This window comes from Pleurodeles waltl, chromosome 6 (assembly GCF_031143425.1).
Source record: "Pleurodeles waltl isolate 20211129_DDA chromosome 6, aPleWal1.hap1.20221129, whole genome shotgun sequence".
NCBI classification, from domain to species: Eukaryota; Metazoa; Chordata; class Amphibia; order Caudata; family Salamandridae; genus Pleurodeles; species Pleurodeles waltl.
Window position 1 is genome coordinate 1,460,724,712 of NC_090445.1, and position 20,476 is coordinate 1,460,745,187.

General features: G+C 41.0%; 1 protein-coding gene across 36 annotated transcripts in view; it reads left to right on the plus strand.

The window, feature by feature from the left end:
* Positions 1–20,476, plus strand: part of ANK3 (ankyrin 3) — a 1,678,649-nt gene that overhangs the window by 1,539,951 nt on the left and 118,222 nt on the right. For 31 of the 36 annotated variants that reach the window (XM_069240922.1, XM_069240923.1, XM_069240932.1 and 28 more), the window contains 2 exons: positions 1,206–1,287; positions 15,850–15,924. In XM_069240922.1, the coding sequence (XP_069097023.1) occupies positions 1,206–1,287; positions 15,850–15,924 (157 nt within the window). Of the gene's footprint in view, positions 1–1,205; positions 1,288–7,548; positions 15,256–15,849; positions 15,925–20,476 lie in introns of all 36 variants that reach the window. The other 5 variants (XM_069240928.1, XM_069240933.1, XM_069240939.1 and 2 more) reach the window with 2 other exon arrangements.

Here is a 20,476-nt window from a genome sequence, read left to right on the forward strand (position 1 = left end):
TGAGAGTTTTGAGAAGTATTGGAATAGTTAATACCTTTCTCGTTGCTTAGACCCAAATGACTCACTTTCTACCCCCAGTGGTCAAGCTCTACTTGTGTGGTGTGTCCCATGAGCTAGTACCATCACCCTTGCTCTTTCATGGAGCCTCTGTGAGATAGCCTGGAAGGCAATATTGCTCCACATGCATCCACGGTACTGATATCTGCATGAGAGACTCCTCCTGTGTGACCTTGTCAAGCTAAAGTCCTACCCATCTCACATTAAAATGTACATGTCTGAATCCCGAGAGGTCTATGACTATGCTATCAGTGGGTCAGTGTTTTGTGACCCATGTGCTAACCCCTATTTGAGCAGGGGTTGAAATTCCGTGTTGTGTGATATTCAGTGCACCCAGATATTACTGGATGCGTCAAATACCTCGCCCTTCTTGACATGCTGGAACTTAATACAGTGCCGTTTTTAAGGTAAAATGCAGCATCTGGTGTGTTCAGCACTAAAATCCACGTTATTCCCCAAAAACTTAGAATATGTTCTATTCGTTGCAGCCAATAAATTCCCAACCCAAGTTGTTGAATTTATTGGGTGTGATAAATACCACCTGCTCCTGTGACATTCTCTGCATCAGAGGCTATCTCTGCTTAGTTCGGCTTCTAGCCTGCCACCTTTCTTCATCTAAAATATATGACGGTGGTGAGAACACTTTAGCTCTGGGTCGGTAACGTAATCCACCAATAAATTTAAAGTCCTCCGGTTATTTTTCCTGGGCGGATATTACTGTAGTTAATTATTAAACACCTCACTGTTGTATACCTGGTTAAGGTCGGGCAAGTAGTGGCTCTGTCCTTCTCTCAGTTGTAGACAAATAATGTCAAACATTGAACATATTTTGATTTTTGAGAGTTGCAGCAGTGCATTTTGTGAATGTTAAAAATTCATGCCATTGTTTTTTTGTCTTAAATGTGTTCACCTTAAGAGGACATCCACTTTTATGTATGTGCTTTTAAAGTGTGTATATGATAACAATATTAAAGTACTGCTGTGCCATGTACTGTCTGTCGCAATTGTTCACAGGCAATAGTTCACATGTCCTGTGTTAATGTAACTTGTTTCCTCGCCAACCTAAATTACCCTCTGAGTAACTAGAAAAGTTAGCATTACATAGCTGCAAAGATGTGTTACCAAATGTTTGTGTATTACTTTTGCAGGTCGAGAAAGTAGAGCGGCGCCAGAACTTTGTCTCTCTTGCTTTACGTAAGCGCTACAGCTATCTGACTGAGCCTGGAATGAGTGAGTTCAATAACATTCTAACACCTACGAGCTTTTAAAAGAAGAGTCAACGCTCAAATTAAGGGATAGAACAACTGAAAATTGTGGGTTTAAATCTGGACTGCAGGGTCTGGTGTTTGGTATCCACCTGTACCTATCAGCCTGTCAATTAACAAAGACATATTCCTTGAGAACGAATGTGAACAGCCCCAACTCCACAATGAATACAGTTGCTTACAATCCATTTGCAAGTAGACAAACAATGACATTTATAACACTTTACTGGTGTAATTTCTATTTTTTAACTGTCTCAGAAAGAAGAAAGGTAGAGCTGGGCTGTAAAATTTGAGGCCTTTTAAGAGTGCCTCATCGTAAACTCAGTGCATCTGTAGACTATAAAGTTAGTTTTAATCGAGTCACTATGCATTTTCTTTTGTATTAATAATTTAGAAATAAATGTTTCCACATTAGCTTGAAAACATTTATTTACCTTATTGTTACAGTACTATTTTTCTACATTGTGTATTTTTCTAATAACATTGTAAGATGTGCAGGCATATTAGCGCTGCCTAGAAAATGAAATGCGCAGTTGGATATTTTGGGGGAGCTGCAGGCACATGCATATGCAATGTGCATCAGCCGCAGCACATTGCTAACGAACACTAACTATCACAAAGGAATGCATGAAGATAGGCAACTGGCCCAGAAATTGTTGTGTGCCCTCCTTAGGGAACCCAGCACACTTGTTCATATCATCTAAGCTGAGTCCTTCTCCTCCCTCATGCCCTTTTCCTGTACTTTCTGAAAACCGATGCAACTCATGCCGCATCTAGGTTACTCAGTGTAGACACAGTGTGAGTCTTCAAAGTACAGTAGAGCTTTGTGGTTCAGTGTTGCAGAGAGAAAGCGTGTTTGGCTTTTCTTAGGCAATTATCAATTTTAAATCACCCAGAAGGCCGAATGTGGTTTCTGGCACAGTTTTTGTTTGCAGTTTGCGCTCCTCCCCGTGTAAGGCTTGAAGCTGAGGTTAATTAGGCTGTAGGTTGCAAGATCCCATATTTCTTTGGAACCGAAGACATTCACTGGCTAATGTAAATGGTCCAAACATATAAATGCAGGGCACTGGGACAGAGGTTGGCCAATATTGGAAATTGACGACCTTTTGACAGCCCTATTATTATCAAGTGAGGTTCAGGTCGCTAGTGGACAACTATGCCAGATATTTTGTTTGGGGGGGGGGCTGGAAGAGGCTGAAGGGGTGATTTAGAGTTAGGCCGCGAGGCTACTCCGTCGCAGCAGTACCCTTTCCTCCAAACTAAATGACTTCTCATCTCATTTATACCTGAGCGGACCTTAGGTATGTCAGCAACGGAGCTTACTCAGTTTCTGTTGCAGACGTACTTCAATTGCCCAGTGGAGTAACAGGCGTTGGAGGTTTTGCCATTCGACTGCCCACTTGATTTAGAGTGGAAAACCTGCCAGCAGGGGACAGTAAACACAGTTAAATGGGAGTTATCTCCCCTTGTATGAGAAAGGATCTTTAGTTTTTGTTTTATCCGCCAAAAAATCCCATTTTGGAATTTTGGTTAGTAAGAAATAAAAACAAGTTAAAAGTTTGACAGGCGGCCATTGTGTTTTACGAAGATGTCCATCAACCATTTAACTCAATGAGAGGATTGTGGTTCCTGTCAATAACTAGTTAGTCTGCTGGGCCAGTGAACAGCTGTAAATTCAGAGGACAGGTACTCCGTCAGGGCAACGGAATATTTTACTCCTTAATCCTGATCGAGTAAATATCGTTCTCCAAACTGTTGAATTAGCAGCGCCTCTTCGCAGTGGACACTGCGATGTTGCCTCTATGGCCCACACAGATTGACCTTGTAGAAAGCCTTTAGGCAGCCAGTGCCAGCAACCCAGTGATATGCCAGAGCTTTGCGGTAGTACCTCTTCTGTGCCGTTGCCTTCCGGAGAGAGTACCCAAAAGGGGCCGTTCTGAGGGCTGGTAGTGCTGCTGCCAAGAATGTGGTGGAAAACCGCCCCTCCCACCAGTGCTTTAGAGAACCAGACTTGCTCGTCCTGCTACATGCTCTGTGTCACACTAACCTACCCCAGAATTCTGCTTACCTAGGGCTCCACAGATTCCCCTCACCGGCTCTGATGGTAGTGAACCAGAGCCTCTTGGAGACCAGACATCTTGGAATGGGCAGTCAGTAGGGCATTGATGTACTCCAGTCCAGGCCATTCATTAATCGTCTCTCTTCTCTGGTAACCAGTAGATCCATTCTTTTTTTAATGATTTACTGGCATCTAGTGGCAGTCTGGAGGCATTACACCTGCAAAGACATTCCAGCAAACGCTCCCTCATCTACGAGATAAAACTGGATCTTTTACTGATTTTTTCTACAGCCTTGTACACGGACAAGCGATTGAATGGAACCCCTCATTATTTTTATCTAAATTCTGACCGGATAAATGGAGAAAGGCAAGGCATCTAAACAGCTCTCTTTCGCAGAGTTATTAATAGGTGGCAAAAATAAATTCAGTCTGACATCTTCAGATCCAGCCGTGACCATGATAACACGACATACACCCTCATGAACGAACTTAAAAACATCAAAGCCTTAGTGATTACGCTAGAATCCTTGCCGATAGAAAAAAAACGAGAACTGAAGGCGGTGCACACCGTTCTGCCCCTCTTCAGGCCCAATTTAGTAAATCGGAGAAACGGATGGAGGCCTTGAAATGAAAGATCAACAAGCCAGCAGACTGGGGCACAGATGCATGGACGGTTTTTAGCGGTCGCAGCTGCGACCCGTGGCATGCCTCTTGCGGTACTTGACCTCAAAGGTGGCAAAATGAGTGTCTGGAAAACAGAGGTAGCTGGTCCTCATGGATGTGGGTTCGGGACCCACTTATCTGGTTTTCTGTCAATTTTGTACTGCCAAAATAGTGAATAATAATATTCACTATTTGTGTAAAAATAAATGGAGTACACTTAGCTGGAATATGACCCTATCTGGCAGCTAAAGTAAACAAAAAGTGCTTTAAATTGTATGTACGCTTGTGGGTGAGTGTGGTTATTTGAAAGAGATTGTGAATATGTGTGTATGTGTATAAGCATGTGTGTGTGTGTGTGTGCGTCCGAGTAAAGTTCGAATGGTGTGTCGCGTCATGTCACTCCCGCTACACCTGACATTTTGGTGAATGGACGTCCATGCACAGATGTATGGTAGTTATGGACCAAGGTCGCAGACGTATAAGATAGAAGCGGGAGGGACATTCATTGTTCGTCTATGCAGTCTTACTGAATCAGGAAGACAAGATATGGCGGGTTTCTCAGTGACCTTCCCAACTAAATTACTTGAAGTCAACTTTCGCTAGCTTCTTTAATGCCAAAGGTCACCCAGACTTAGGTCAAGAAGGAATCTGGATAGTAACGCTCCAAAACCAATCATAATGTGCCTTCTCCGCTATTCAAGGCTCATGCTCTAAATTACTCGTCTTCATGGCCCCTAAACTTGCAAGGATTTTATATTATATTATACTGCCGATTTCTGCTATAATAGTAGTGTGCTCCAGAGAAAATTCTTTGCTCTTCGCCCGGAAAAGGGTATTAACTAAAGCCTTCTGGACCCAGCTGGCAGCCGTTGGTGTGTATTTGTACAACATTTTTCACAAAGAATTTCAAGAGGCCATGGATTCCTAATGAGATCTAGCTAGATGTACCAACTGGTACTCCTCCATTGCCCTTAATGCCCCTTCTGTTGCCCTTATCACCATGGCCTATGGGGTTAGGAAGGCAGTCTCAGAAACTAAATAGCGGCCCAAAACGACTGTAATTTCCATTCTTTGCCCTTCCCCACAACCCCTTGATTTCATCCGATACCGAAGGGTGTGTGATGTCACTCCTTCGTCCTCTAGAGTTTTGTGGATGTGCCAGGGCTTTACAGATGTTTTGGGATGTGTATGTGGACTTCATTTGCAGCTTAGGTTAGCACACAGAAAATTTTCAATAACTCCTTAATGAGGGTGTTTTTTATTCTACTAATGTCTGGTAGTGTAATTACAAAAGACATTTATATTTTTAAAATATATCAAACTTTGTTATCTAAATTAATTACCAAGTTGATAGGCATTCTCACAAACAGAACACTAGAAACCAAACTCGCTTTGCAGGACATATACCTATGGTGTTCCATTTTTTAAAGTCTTAAGCTATAAAGCCTTCCCCCAAACTTCTTCCACATTCAGGGTGTTTCTACCATTAGTTGACCTTTAATCTCAGTCAAGGTTATGGTGGTCTTGTAGGCCTTGACAACTGTGTGGAACGCATGTCACAGGTTCTGCATTTCTTCACTCTTGTATAGAAAATACAGGTAGTTTTTCTCAGCCATGGGCAGTTTGTATAGTCAAATCAAATATTCAGCCTCCTCGGACCCAACTGAATAATTGATCACCACAAGGAAGAAGGACATATATTTCTTGGTATTTGGTAGGGAGACCACTCCCTCATGATAAACCTTCACAAGATGCCCTGTAACCCCCAGATACTGTGTGTTATGAAGGTTATATAGGAACCTTAATAGGGAAATCAGTTTTAACCACCCTGGTCTTCAGAGAAGTAAAAGTGGAAGGCTTCACCTGTGTTTTGCATTGTAAGGCAAATCAAACTTGTTTGTCAGACATAAATTATTTTTAGCAATAAAGTAATGTCGAACAATGAATAGCACTTTAAAAATGGCAGGCTAAAGAAAATGTGTGCACTTGGAATTAAACATAAATTAAAGTGATGACATTTGATGGCAAATAAAACCCGCTAGTCTTGCCTTTCATGCCCCTCCTGCTCACCCTCATGTGGCCTCTTGCTGCCACCACTCTTCTCCATTCTTATGTTCTTCCATGCATGTTAAAGACATGCTTGTAAAGATTGCAAAACAATAGTCTGCATGAACATAGCTGCCAAAAGGTCAGCTGTTGCCCGGCCAATGTCCTTCTGTTTCTGTGGTCTTTATGCAATATGCGGCTGACAATAAACCTTTTACAATCATTGCTGTACTTAAGTATGGCAAATATCCCATGCAAATCTGCCACCCTTACTTGACCCCTATTTGACCCATGGTGTCTTGTCAGGATAGAAACCAACATATATTAAACAAATTTATAAGTATCAGATTGTTTAGCTTATACCCTGAAAACACCAAAGGTTTACGGGAGTGATGTCATCTTACCTAATCATGTGATTTGTGGAATAAATTGAACAACAGTGCTGTATAGCAATATTTCATACCAAAATAGATCCAGTAAAGAAACTCTTCTTTTAAAAATAACAGATAAAATCAAAAACTGTTCAACATCTGTAATGAAACATTCAACCATAGCTGCCCATGTGCTTGTCTCAACCATGCATGAATAACTCGCATTTTAGTTGCTCTGCCTGCTCACATGTTTCATTAACCATGTAGTCCATTCTTCATGCCCAAAATCGCTTTTTAATATCATTTCATGTAACCTTTTAATTTATTTTACCAACGCAAAACAATATTGCATGACAAAAAGGTAAATGAAAGTCAAAATACCAATTTAGACCAGTTCTTTCTCTTATTGGCTTTGTGATTGTGCAACAAATATATGTATTGTGCATGGGAGACACACTTGAATTTATTGTAGTTTCTCATAGTAATTGCCTGATTCTTAAACACATTTGGGTTCTGCATGAAATATTACTGAGTGGCTTCATAGGAAAAATGTTGCAATGTATTTATTTTTTTAAATAAAGCTCATGTTTTTTGTATTTTGGATCCAAATCCATATGATGTTCAAAATGTTGAGTGGAGTTTAAAGCACCACACTAAAAATAGTAATTATAAACACAGCATGAAACAAACATATGTATACTAGATACACTTAGCCATACATTGAAATTAGCACATCAGAAAGTCAATAGGAAACTAGAGGAGACAATTGAATCTAGCTGTTAAATAAAATGTAGTTTTCTGTGTTTGTTGTATGTCTTATCCCCTGTCTGTGTTTTAGTTGCAGTATGCTTTTTGTCTGTCTTTTTTGTTTTTGCAATTTTCTTTTTTGGGCTCATCTTTAATATATGGACCATTTTTCTTTCATCATTCCCTTCATCAGCTCCATCCAAAACCATTTGAAACAAATGTACTTGCTTTTGTAATATTACAAAATTTTACTGACCAATTCTTTTTCTCTGGTCTCTTTGTTTTTCAAACATTTTTGTTCATTTTGCCTTTAATTTTCATTTTAACACTAAAGAACCAGTTGAACGGAGCACAGGAGCAACACGATCCGTACCTGCTGCATATTCTTACAAGCCTGTCTTTTCAACACGGCCATATCAGTCATGGACAACTGCTCCCATCACAGTGCCAGGACAGACAAAATCAGGATTTACGTCCTTATCAAGTTCTTCCTCCAATACTCCATCAGCATCCCCATTGAAGTCCATATGGTCTGTTACTTCTGCTTCACCGATAAAATCAACATTTGGAGCTTCTACTACATCTTCTGTGAAATCTGTTAGCGATGTAGCTTCTCCAATAAGATCATTTCGGAGCATCTCTTCACCAATAAAAACAGTTGTGTCACAGCCTCAATATACCATCCAAGGTCCTTCTGGGTCACCAATCCGAGGTCCAGCAATTGTGGAAGCTACAAATTTGAAAGGGCTGGTGACCACTGCAACATTTCCGTTGCGAACATCACCTGTAACTACTGCAGGAAGTTCTCTGTTGGAGAGATCATCGATTGCCATGACACCTCCAGCATCTCCTAAATCTAATATTAACATGTATAATTCAAGCTTGCCATTTAAATCTATAATCACTTCTGCTGGGCCACTTTTGTCTTCACCACTAAAGTCTGTTGTATCTTCTTCCAGATCTACAGTTGATGCTGTTTCATCATCAAAAGTTATCATGCCATCTCTCTCTTCATCCGGGAGGACGGTTCCTGGATCTACAGAAGTAGTGGCAATGGTTAATGGGTCTGCTTCTCCTTTGAAATACCCATCTTCAAATTTCATTTCTGGATCTCCAACTTATTTACACGAAAAATACTCTGCTGTTTCAAATTCAGCAAGTTGTGCTGTTAACACAGCCACTGATTCAGCAGAACAAGTTTGTGCTTCCACCATCCCTACCACTTCACCATACTCATCACTGAGGACATTTGTGTCTTCGACCTCATCAGCTTTTCAGTCCATAAGAGCACCTACTACAGGCACACTCTACACATCCCTTAGGCCATCCGAGTCTGCCTCTACCTCCTCCGTAAATTCATCAACAATAACTGTACCAGTATACTCTGTAATCAATGTTTTATCTGATCCCACCTTGAAAAAACTCTCGGATTCTGTGGCACTTTCGAAATCAACAGCTGCATTATTGTCACCTACTAAAACATTGACTACAGAGACACGTACTCCGTCCCTCTTTACCCGAATGTCATCTCCAGTAAAATCTTCCTTGTTTCTTGCACCCTCTGCTCTCAAGCTTTCAACACCATCTTCTTTATCTTCCAGTCAGGAGATATTGAAAGATGTTGCTGACATGAAAGAAGATTTAATAAGGATGACAGCCATTTTACAGACAGACACGACAGAAGAAAAACCTTTCCAACCTGAACTTGCAAAAGAAATAAGGATAGATGATGAGGAGCCTTTTAAAATTGTTGAGAAGGTGAAGGAGGACTTAGTGAAAGTTAGTGAGATACTGAAAAAAGATGTGTTTTTGGAAAATAAAAAGAGCAATGATGGGCAATCCCCCGAGAATGATTGGGAAGAATTCAGCACTGATGAAATTGCAGAAGCAAAACAGTGTGCAAGTGCTACTCAATTTGTCCCCGAAAAAGTACAAATCAAAGCCAGAACAGTGTCGGAAAGGGATTACAACTTGACGAAAGTGATTGATTATTTAACAAACGACATTGGGGGTAGTGCATTTTCAAATATGAAGTATAAATACGAGGATGGGAAAAAAGAGGGTGAAGAGAGACAAAAACGAATTTTAAAGCCAGCAATGGCATTACAAGAGAATAAACTTAAAATGCCCCCAGCATGCATGCGGCCATCTGCTTCTGAAAAGGAACTATGCAAATTTGCAGATTCTTTCTTGGGAACAGACATGATTCTAGAGTCTCCCGATGATTTTTCTCAGCATGACCAAGATAAAAGTCCTTTGTCTGACAGTGGTTTTGAAACACGAAGTGAAAAAACCCCGTCAGCTCCACAAAGTGCAGAAAGCACAGGCCCCAAACCACTGTTTCATGACGTGCCAATTCCACCTGTCATCACAGAAACACGAACTGAGGTAGTTCATGTAATCCGTAGTTATGAGCCTTCTGCAGAGAGCATTGCAGAATCCCAGCTTGACGACTCACATTCCACAAAACCTGCAACTACATTCCCTGAGCTCGAGCATAACTCTCCTGGCTCCATTAAAGAGAAGGTTAAAGCATTCCAAATGAAAGCCAGCTCTGAAGAGGATGACCACCCATGTGTACTGAACAAAGGTGTGCGCGTCAAAGAAGAGACTCACATTACTACTACCACTAGAATGGTGTATCACAAACCTCTGTGTGGTGAAAATAGTTCTGAAAGAATAGAGGAAACAATGTCTGTTCATGACATAATGAAAGCTTTTCAATCAGGGCGTGATCCTTCAAAACAACTAGCTGGCTTATTTGAGCATAAATCCACAGTTGCTTCGGATAGCCTCAAGACTGCTGAAGCTTCATCACCCCACACAGAAAGAGACATTAAAATGAAACCCAAACTGGAGCGTATATTAGAGGTCCACATTGATAAAGGTAACCAAGCAGAGCCCACTGAAGTTATCATCAGGGAAACCAAAAAACATCCAGAAAAAGAAATGTATATGTATCAGAGAGACTTCTCTCAGGGGGATATCAGTATCAAAGATATTCTTACAGACAGACATGGGCAATTTGCTTGTTGTGATGAATTGGTTCAGCCAGAAGAAGAGGAGCTTACTGTGGAAGAGTCCCTTCCTTCCTTCTTAGAGTCTTCAAGAGTAAATACTCCTATATCTCAGGAAGAGGATAGTCGTCCTAGTTCAGCTCAGCTCATGTCAGATGATTCTTACAAAACACTGAAGCTATTAAGTCAGCACTCAATAGAATATCACGATGATGAACTGTCAGAGCTAAGAGGAGAATCATATAGGTTTGCAGAAAAAATGCTTCTTTCCGAAAAGTTAGATATCTCTCACTCTGACACAGAAGAATCTGCCACTGACAATGTTTTACCCCTCAGCTCAGAGTTACCTCGGCCTCTAAAGAAAAGTAGGGAAAAAGTAGCCGCTGCTGCCAAAAAAGATATTCTTTCTAAAATCTGTAAAGATGTTTCTGAAAACGGCATTGGTAAACTATCAAATGATGATAATTATGATAATGTAACTGTGTTACATTATACTGGTGATGGCGGTAGCCCGAAGCATGCCATGTGGATGCGCTTTACGGAGGACCGATTAGATCGAGGTAGAGAAAAATTGATATATGAAGACAGGGTGGACAGGACAGTTAAGGAAGCCGAAGAAAAATTGACTGAAGTGTCCCAGTTTTTTCGTGACAAAACTGAAAAGCTGAATGATGAACTTCAGTCTCCAGAGAAAAAGCCACATAAACATAATGGGAGAGAAACTCATTCAGATCACAGTTCAGCCAGCAGTAGCCCAGAAAAAGTCTCTCTCGCAAACAAGCGAACATCAAGTGATGATTGGAGTAGAGCACGGCAATATGAAGGTGATGGAAAGTGCTTTTCCCTTACTGATGAAAGAAAATCAGCCAGTTTGCCAAGCAGTCCAGAAAGAAGAATACTTGTCCAACAGGCGGATGATAATAAAAGTATAACACAAAACAAAAAGAGTGCACAACAAAGTGCTGAGCATTCACAAGCTGGATTTCAACTCAAACAGTCTAAACTTAATTCCATTAGATTAAAATTTGAACAAAGTATAGGTCAAAAGTCAAAAGACACTGCGCAAGAAGAAAAGAAACTGGATGCACCATCTAAGATCCCAGTTAAGAAGTTACACGAAAGCAAACTGCCGGTATTGCAGCTTTATACCCGGGAAAAGCAGCACAAGTCACCTGATCCAGTTAGCAACAACTTGCAATTGCAAAAAGAGGTGGCTACCATGAAAATTAAATCTGATAATTCCCAGGTTAATCAAAACATAGCTGACAATCATTCTTCCACTGTCCAAAATCAGAGAAATGAAGCATTAAGTAAAGTTGCACAAGCACATTTTTCCACACAGCAGAATAGTAATTTGCCCTGCAGGGAAGACACAGACTCAGCAGCTGAGGGAGCATGGGACAAAAAGATCTACAGGACATGGGAAAGTCCAGGAGCAGCCAATCATAAGGCACAAAAAGAGAAACTGAGTCATGTTCTTGTCCAGGATGCTGCAGAGGAAACAAAGGGTGCCCATCCTGAGATCCAAGAAATTAGAAGAAAACAAGATTTTATCTCTCTGCCACAAAAGCAACAATTGCCAAAAAACGATTCTAATGAAATTAAAGAAGGGCATGTAAAATCCCCATCAAAAAAAGTTTTGTACACAGAGCATACTTTTAAAGAAGGAGACAATAAATGTGAAATCATAGATCAGATATCCAGGAAAAAAGAGATTATAAATATGTCACATATCCCAGTTAGAATTACAGAAGAACGTAGGACAATGCAGGTTTTTGATGGTTCTTCTGATTTGCCCAAAAAATCAAAACTTGAACTATCCTCGCCGAAAGCCTCTACATTAAATTTGACAAAACATGAAGTTGATATCCCACACTCTGCATTTAGGGAAGATGAAAAAAACAATGTTTCCAAAAATATTAAAATTGCAAAACCTCAGAGTCATATGGGATTAAGTCCTTCTTATGATGACACTGAAACATCTCCTACTAAGTCACCAGACTCTCTAGAATTCAGTCCTGTGAAGGAGTCTCCATCGGGTGATCTGTGTGTTCCAAACTTGCCTGATAAGTTTAAAAAGATCACAGCATTGGGTAACACAGAGGGGATTAAGGAGATCACTACTTTACCAATATATGTGAGCATTGTTCAAGTAGGAAAGCAATATGATAAAGAAGTACAACAAGGGCATATCAGTAAAAAAGTAGTAAGCCAAGAGAGTAGGACAGTGCAAGAAACAAGAGGGGCATTTTATACATCTAAACCGCAAAAGCAACTTCCCTCTCCCCAAGCTAGTCCAGAGGATGACACATTGGAACAGGTTTCCTTTATAGATAGTTCCGGAAAAAGTCCTTTAACACCTGAAACACCAAGCTCAGAAGAAGTGAGCTATGAGTTTACATCAAAAACACCTGACTCCCTAATAGCATACATACCAGGTAAACCAAGTCCCATACCAGAGGTATCGGAGGAGTCTGAGGAGGATGAACAGCCCAAGTCCCCCTCTTTAAAACATATAGCCAATAAAATGTCTCCTACTGATAAAACACTGCAGTCTAACACCAACACTATTAAAAGAACTAAAGACAAAAGGGTTGCTTACATAGAATTCCCACCCCCACCACCTCTTGATAATGAACAGTCCTCATCAGTTAAGAAACAACCTGAGTCCACAAAACATGAAATGGAAATGACTGAAGTGAATCTTCAGGACGAAATGGAAAAAAATGTTTCACCTGATCCCGTTATAAGAGTACAGCCGCCTTCTCCAGGAGCTGACGCCAGTGATTCCAGTGAGGATGAATCAATATTTCAGCCAATTCCTTTAAAGAAGTATATGTTTAAACTAAAAGAAGATGAAGACAACAGGAGGGAAGGTTCTAAACATAATAATTCAGCAAACAATTGTACCCCAAAAGAGTTGGGAACTTCAGGTTCTGGAAAAAACAATGAAATAGACACTGTGTTTGATTCCCATCAGCATGAGGGGCAAAATGGAAATAATGACCAGTCAATCACTGAATGTTCCATTGCAACAACTGCTGAGTTCTCGCATGACACAGATGCGACTGAAATTGACTCACTTGATGGCTATGATTTACAAGATGAAGATGACGGACTAACAGAGAGCGATCCTAAATTGCAGAACCAAACAATAGACTCAAAAAAGGATGTATGGTCTACAGAAGGTGTCCTTAAATCCACTGACCGTAGCTTTAGCCAAAGTAAACTTGAAGTAATAGAAGAGGAGGGGAAAGTAGGAGCTGAAGAAGACAAGACATGTTTGAAGGGGTCAGCACCTGAAAAGAAAGGGGATGTAACTGATCAAAAGTCAGGGGCACAGTTTTTTACTTTGGAAGGCAGACACCCTGACAGAACTGTGTTTCCAGATTCATATTTCAGTTACAAAGTAGATGAAGAATTTGCAACCCCGTTTAAAACAGTAGCTACCAAAAGTCTAGATTTCGATCCATGGTCCAATAAGCCAGGCGATGATGAAGTATTTGAGACTAAATCAAAGGATGACGAGCCCAGGCCTTTCGGCTTGGCTGTAGAAGACAGATCTCAAGCAACCACTCCAGATACAACTCCAGCCAGAACCCCAACTGATGAAAGCACTCCAACTAGTGAGCCCAACCCCTTCCCATTTCATGAAGGGAAGATGTTTGAAATGACTCGTAGTGGTGCAATTGACATGAGCAAGAGGGATTTTGTTGAAGAAAGACTCCAATTTTTCCAAATTGGTGAGCATACCTCTGAAGGGAAGGCAGGGGGCAAAGGGGAAGGGGATAAAACTACAGTTGCTGCCATTACACAGCCACAACCAGTGGACAAAGTTCATGAAAATAATATAGAGGGCCCATTAGAAGCAATAACCATTGACAGTACACCCCTTATCCAGATCAGTGGAACTTGTGTAGAAACGTCTGGTAGTAACTTACTAGAAAGGTCATCACCAGCTGTAAACAATTCTAAAGTGGACTCTAAACTCCGCACACCAATTAAAATGGGCATTTCTGCTTCCAATATGACTTTGAAAAAAGACTGCCCGGGTGAAGTAACAGATAAGGCAGAGGAAGTGTTTTCAAATGGACAGATATTAGACAATGAAATAAAAGCAAGCCTTGTACATACTGTTAGTAGTGATAAAGTTACTAGACAGTCAGATCAGTGTTGTTTCCAATCTGATAATTTTAATAACAATAATAACCTGGTTTCAGCAGCTGCTCTTGCAAATAAAAGTACAATTGTAGATCCTAGAATACATTCAGAAAGTAAAGGGAAAACAAATGAAGTGATAATCAGTTCAGGAAAAGGTTCCGAGATGCCACATAACCATTCTATAAGAGAGAGTGAGGTCATGCGCAGAGACCACAAAACACCTGCAAGTTCAGCAGGGAGCAGACCACGATCAAAACTTCCAGTAAAAGCCCCCTCAAGTAAAAATACCCTTCTTCTGAATAATGCTTCAAATAGTTCTAGGAGTAAAACAAGAGAGTCTAGTGAAAATGATAGACCCAAAAAGATGATTTCAAGCTCATGTCTAGAAACGAAGTCTAAAATTCCAATAAAAAATGTAAACAAGGGTAATGTGGGAATACCTAGACAAACAATTGCACCACCAAAGCAAAGTCAGGTAGAGAAGAGACAGTCAGAAAAGATGAAACCCAAGCAGGTTCCTTCTAAGTTGCCAGTAAAAGCGAGATCTACTCCTGTTGGTGCTCCAAACCTGAAAGGAAAGCAACACCAGTTTAGCGAAGTGTGTAAACATTCTATTGAATATTTTAAGGGAATTAGTGGTCAGACATTAAAGCTTGTGGATCGTCTGTCTGATGAAGAGAAAAAGATGCAGTCAGAGATGTCTGATGATGAAGACAGTACGTCGAGAAACACATCAATATCTGAAGCCACTCAAGTTTACCAGCCTTCCGTTACATCAAGGTCTGCTAGAGACATGAGAACAGAGGCAGCGTCATTAAAATCAAAGATTGAAAAAGCCGACAGTGAGAGAAGGAGCAGTAGAAGGACTGGTGAGGATGAAGGCAGTCAGGTTTCTGGAGCTGCATTGGCTCACACCGTGGAGTTCCAGCCTAGTTTGTAAAACTTTCCACTTGTTGACCCTAGTGCATGACTTGTTGTGGTTGCCCGTGAAGTGACTTACTGTAGTTTTCATTCTGTCATTGTCATCTGTTTGTGCTGCCCTATGCTCTTTGTTCTTCCCACTAAATTCCAGCACTGTAGACAGCTAGTGAAGCATGCTGAAGAGATTGATGCATAAAGATCTAATATATGTTTTTTCTAATGACAAGACAATATTTTTGATTGTCAATCTTTCTACCAAATAAATTAAACACATCTCTTCATGGTGATTCCACCACTAGTTGCACATATTTTGTGAGATAGGCTATCCGCATGATTACTGCATTACACAGACATCCTGTAGTTTTGAGCCTACACAGATGGAAACACAAGCTGAGCTACAGAAGGGCCTCTTTGTGTAGGTCATTAGGACACATTTTGGTGTTCAAATGAGCGTTAGAAACGTCTTGTGTCAGTATTGTTTATAAATATTTTCCTGGTTGTGCACAGTGGCACCTTTTTAATCAATTGATTGTAAATCACAGGTCCACAAAGTCCCTGCGAACGGACAGATATAAGAATGGCAATAGTAGCAGATCACCTGGGCCTGAGCTGGACAGGTAAATATTGTTTTTAGAATGTTTTTTGTACCATGGTTTGCACTGAACAAAAAAATAATTTACAAAAGTTTCTCTGTGTTGTATATTGCTTGAGCTGTGAATATCTGGTTATAAAGGTACAATTTTGAGTTTGGTAGTCTTGAAATATTATCAGCATATTATCCCTACTGCTCCATAGTGCAGAAATAGGGGCCTATTTAGAGTTTGGGGGACTAGGTACTCCATCACAAACACGATGGAGGACCATGCCTGCAAACTCTTTGGTCTGTCTGCTTCTTTTAGAGATTGGTGAATTTTAAGTGTTCCCCTGATGAAACTGATGGCTCCGTCAACTGAATATATCCTCCGATGGCCTGACTTGGGTAAATATCAGAACAAGGACGTTACACCATCTGCCCTATTTAGAGCAGACAGTGTAATGTCTTTATTTTCCTGTCTGCCACCACGAGGAAAAACCTGGCGGTAAGTGACTGGAAAATAATGACCACGAACACCCTGAGAGGAAGCTTTCAGAGTGTTGTGGATTTTTAGCTTTTATGTTTTTCAGAAACAGACCCCGTCCTTTAGGGCTTTGCTTCTGAAAAACAAAATGAAAAAGTGAGGTGGACGGCCGTCATAAACTCTGAGGACCATCCACCAAACTTGTTGGACATTGAAAGAAATCACCACGATAAAGTTCTATTTCAATGTACAGGGATGACCACTGCAATAGTCAATCATCTGTAAATTTGGCAGACAGTAGTTCTTCAGGGTGCCAGGGATAATGTCTTTAAAAGTACCTTAAATTAGGCCTCTAATCTGCTCAAGTGCCTAAAGTTTCATTAATTGTGTAATTGCTTTTCATTAATACATTTCCTCAGGAACGTACTCAATCTTTGGCATCACAAACCCTCTTAATCTCCTCCCTGATATATGTAACATCAAATTTTACAGATGGGGCAGCAGTTTAGGCATAACTACTTCCAGGTACTGTGATCAGAATGTTTTTAAGTTAAGCTTGTTTCTCTTGTGCACTTCTTGCAAAACATTTGAGATAAATCATAAGCACTTCTAATGATTTTATGATTATGGTAATTAGATAGCTCAGGCCTCTTCCTCAAGCCCAGATGCAGCCACTAAGTAAGGAAGAACCCTGACCAGGAAGTCTACCCTTGACTTTTCACCAAGAGTGTATCTTCCTGGGAGCCATGCTCTAAAAATACCAACACATACATATATACATACAAATACAATGGACATCATTTAACACTCACAGTACTATGGTGTACGCTCTATTTCACTATGTCAGTTTTCCTTTGAAATACATTTGATATCTTGTTTATTGCCTTACAAGATCCAGGTTTTGGTTAATGTATATGAAAAGCTGATTGATATCAGGTCCCATCAGTGTCTTTCATCCATGTGGTACGGGTACGAATAAACATCTGTAAAACTATTATATAATATTGGTGGAAACCACCTATAGTTAAGGATTACCCATCACAAATTAGTTCTTTTTCTTGTCACTTGATAGCTGATTTTATTATTAACAGAGGCAAGTGAATCAGTCATTGTTAAACAGTTCTTTCTTACCTGAAACATCAGCTCCTGATTTCTTTAGCAACCAGTACTATCGATAAATACATTGAAATCAGTGCATCTTTATAAGCAGAAATTAGACCTCTGTTGAATTTCCTATTAGGCACGTTTTGTATGAACAGTTTTTTAAGGATGCCTTGGTTGTCAGACAGTCTGGGATTCGTACCTAGCATCCTTTTTTTAAATGGTGACTATGAGAGCCTGAGTATAGTGTTAGTCATGGTAAACCAACTGGTAGACTAAGAGTCAGATGTCTCAGACTTGAGGAGTTCTGTGACTCAACAAATTCAGTTGTTAGTCATTGGAGAAGGTGGAAAATCCTGAAAATGGAAGTTCCACTGTGGGACTTCACTTGAACCTAGAAAACAAGTGAGGGCAGCCTTCAGATGTGAGCAAACAAGGGCTTTACCTGTAGGCTTTCTCTGCAGTGGACCAAACCTAGAGGGCTGAATATGGTAAGGAGACACTGAAGTCTGATAGCTAAGATTTGAGTGATTGGTGAACCGGGCAAGATGAAAATGGAAATCTCCAGTTAGCAGGAAGTACCTTTTAGCAGCCCAGGCTCAAAGTGAAGTTTTCACATCTGTTTAGCAGACACCCTTCAGCAGTCCTGGGACAGGTCCTTTTAGACAGAGCAGCAAATCTATCTGCAGGCAAGTGTTTCAAAGCGAGATCAGGATAAATCTCCTTGTATTTCCACCAAATGTTAAATAAGCATTATTATGTGTCTTTCTTTCTCAAGGCTTGAACTGAGCACTTGTGATTCCTGCATGGGATGTTTAAGAACACTGACTAGCATCCCTTTCATAGGCACCCCAAAATCAACCCCAGGCTTTTTCTAACATGCTGTACTACCACTGTTACAGGAAAGGGGTATCAAGCAAATACTTTTAACTTGTCTTCTGGTTAGGAAAGTTTGACCTGGCATGATCTGCTGAACAAGATGGAGAATAGAGCAAAACCACTCTTTGAACCATAAACTCCCCTTGATTCTTAGATAAGCAGAGTTACCCTGTGGACCAAAAGCAGAGCTTGATCTTTTGGTCCTTCCTAGTTGATAGGATCATTGCAAGGCCCAGAAAATCTCCTACCATTATTCTCTTTAATGCTGTTTGACTCACTTGAAGTTTTGAAAGTAAGAAGGTCAAATGAGAGCTCATCTGCACTATTTAATGGTATTTGCTCTCTAGCAAAGAGATATAATGAAGCCCTTACTTCACTCCCTTTCTGGATGAAATTATAAAAACATCCCTTTTGTACTGTTTAAGTGACCTTTATTGGCATCTGTGTGATCAAAGATTTGAGTATTTGTCTACAAACCTCTTGTATTTGATCTTATTGGTGTCACCAATTCAGGGTTAATTTACATTAATAGAAACATTTAATGTAGTGAGAGAGGTTTTTTGTTTTGGATAAGATGGCGGCCACGTAGGACGGTAGATTGGAAACTCCTCTCCCACTCCGACTGATCTTTTGGATGGACGGAGAATGTTTAATGGGGCTGTGACATTAAACACAGTAAAGATACCACTGATCTATTGTTTTGAACCCAGCAGAGCTTCATCTGCTGTTGCCGCTGGCAGTTTTCAAAGCACACTCAATACGTCCAGTGCTCCTGTGGTAATACTGACAGTTATCCCACAGCAGTTAGCTTTTATGGACTATGACCTACCTGCGAGCTCCCAGGCTGAGGCTCATTCTTGGTCTTTGATTGCTGCTTCAAATGGCACCGAAATTGAAGTCTGTGAAGTCAGCTAGGATGATGCAGCCCCTCTCTGGGGACGCGCTGCCCCTCGGTTGGAAAAGTGAGAGTGGAAGGGCAGAGAAACAGAGCAGTGTCAATGCCACTCGAAAGTTCACTACTGCAACAAGCTCTTGGGGCTCACGGATTTCCCCGCCCCAAAAAAGAAGAAAGAAAACAACCACTGGGTCCACCACTGCCCCTAGCAAGTCGGTGGTGGTGGCAGCAGATTTCTTCAAGAAACCAGCCAGTGTAGTCGCAAAGGATATAAAGGATGGGACTTCTGCCTCAGAGCCCCAGAGTGAACTGTGGTCAGAGCCCCCTGTTGAAGGGATGCAGACTGGGCGTGACCTGATTAATACTCCTCAGATACTGCAGCATGATACTTCCCTAACTGTAAGTACTGATGTCAATACCCCTGGTATTACTGATGCAGACACAGACACTTCTGGCACTCTTAGCATATGACATAGAGGACTTTCGTGATATTGAGTTTGAGGTAAATGGGAATCCAGAAGTGGTAGATCATGCCAACATGTGTAACCCAGTGAACTCAGTGGCCACCTCAGGTGAAAAGAAGTGCAGTATGAACCCTGTGCATGGCTTGGCTGATAGATTTGGCAAGGTGCAACGGCTAGGATTCACTGCTCACTATCAACCAACTCTTCAAGGTGAGTCTGAAGTGGGGAGTATTTTTTCTCTCTGACCAGTCAGACTTGTCTGATGGAGACATAAAGCCTGTGGAGGGAGTTTGAACCAGGGAGTCAAAGGGGAGTGTCTCTGGCAGTGTTAGTGTCTGATGAGGGTGAGACTACAGGCACAGAAAAAGAGGTATCTCACACAGTCAAGAAAAATAAGTCTCAGGACCAACTGCAAAGCACTGACATTGCTCATAGAGGTGATGTTTTGAAATGTAATTACTCAGCCGCAACTCTCCTTGAGAGTAACCCAGCAGATAGCAAGGGGTTGGGGCTACCTATACAGCCTGACGGGGCTATATTGAAAGGAATCTATCAAGGGATGAGGGCACATCAAGAGGAAACCAGGACAGATAGCCATAAAATCCAGGCGGCCAAAAGAAAACTTCAAGGGGCTATTTGCAGGGTTGCAAAGACCTGTGCTGAATTCTCTCAAAGAGTGGCCTAGGTGAAGAGCCGAGTGGTTACAGTAGAGAGTAAGGTTGCAGAACAGAGCACAAGACTGAGGCGGTTAAAGCTGAAATGACAGACACCC